At 39.7% G+C, this 1,372-nt stretch overlaps 1 protein-coding gene across 1 annotated transcript; it reads left to right on the top strand.

Moving 5' to 3' along the window:
* Positions 1–319: 319 nt before the first annotated feature.
* Positions 320–1,023, top strand: LOC119649538. Its single transcript, XM_038051725.1, has 2 exons — positions 320–606; positions 672–1,023. Exons 1-2 carry the CDS (start codon positions 595–597, stop codon positions 963–965), a joined length of 306 nt encoding a protein of 101 aa, XP_037907653.1. The 5' UTR covers positions 320–594; the 3' UTR covers positions 966–1,023.
* Positions 1,024–1,372: the final 349 nt, after the last annotated feature.

The following is a 1,372-nucleotide window of genomic DNA, read 5'->3' on the forward strand; positions in this document are numbered from 1 at the left end:
GTTGTCTAATTTAATATTCGCAAAAGGCTATCTACCTAATTAAAAGAAAACTATCTTTTCAACATTTGTGAAATTAACAGCCTCAATAATGATAGGAATTGATGTATGAAAAAGTATGTTTTGGTCAATCTGCCCATTCGCTGGGAATAAAAAATTAATCTTAACAAGTATCAAATCTTTGACCTCGAGATCAGTCATGGCCGCTATTGACCGCGAATTTATCCGATGCAGTCAGTGCATATGTTCACACAGTTAATGCCCAAGTGCACCGTCGTATATCATTAGCTCTTCAGTTGATAAAACCAGTACCTGCGACTGCTCATCGCGCGATTGATCTCCATTAAATAGGGCTTATATTGTTACCGTATCAAGGTCCTGTGCAGAAGAATGTCAACAGCACCTGATCAGTTTCCAGTTTTTAACTAGTTTTGTGTGACGTGCGAAGATGCTGCATTCGAACTGCAACCTTGATCTAGCCTCTTGGATTTCTGATCGAGAGAATATAAAAACTCGATTGAAGGTCTATGTCATGAACAGTGTCTTCATTGACCAGCTCAAGTGCAAGTTCAAGTGCAACTCATCAACTCCTTCAACATGTTCAAATTCGTAATAGATAACTCACATGAAAATTAGTGACTTTTCATCTAATTGATTTCTAATCTAAATTTCAGGTGATTACTTTCGCTGTTTTGGCCGTTGCTGTAGCCTCAGCTGCTGAGTACTTTGCAGCTCCAGCCCTCCAGGCTAGATATGCAGCTCCATACATCGCTCCACTGCAATCTGCTCCATTGGCTTTGGCTACACCATTGGCTGCACCTTTGGCTTCTCCTTTGGTCTACACAAAACTCGCTTTGCCCGCAGCCGCTGGATACTCACAATATAGCAGCATTGCAACACCAAATTCCTACAGCGAACAATATAAGGCTGAACAGAAGCCTTTGGCTTATTCCTCAATCATTTACTAAAAGAATCCAACTGACTGGGATGTGATTAAAAGATAAATAAATACAGTTTTGGCACAAATGAATTTGTTTTCAATTTTCGTCGGTATACTTATAAGTGCTTATTTAGTCGATATGTTGCTTAAAGCTATAATTTGCTAAGTTAGGATTATCAATGTTGCTAGACGCTTCGCCTATCTGAGTGGTGAAGGACTCTGATCTGGCATGACAGATAGTATCGGCTGAGGCACTATATAAAGCGTCATGAGGTACACTAGCTCTGCGAGAGGAAGAAGGCAAATCTTTCTGAGATAACCGCGGATTTGGAAAAGACGGTTGGAAAGAAACTGGTTAGGAGATGCTAAAAAAATGTTATTCTCATCCCAGTGTTAAAAATGGGTTCAGAAAGATACATGGCAAATTGAATTATC

This window comes from Hermetia illucens, chromosome 2 (genome assembly GCF_905115235.1).
Source record: "Hermetia illucens chromosome 2, iHerIll2.2.curated.20191125, whole genome shotgun sequence".
NCBI lineage: Eukaryota > Metazoa > Arthropoda > Insecta > Diptera > Stratiomyidae > Hermetia > Hermetia illucens.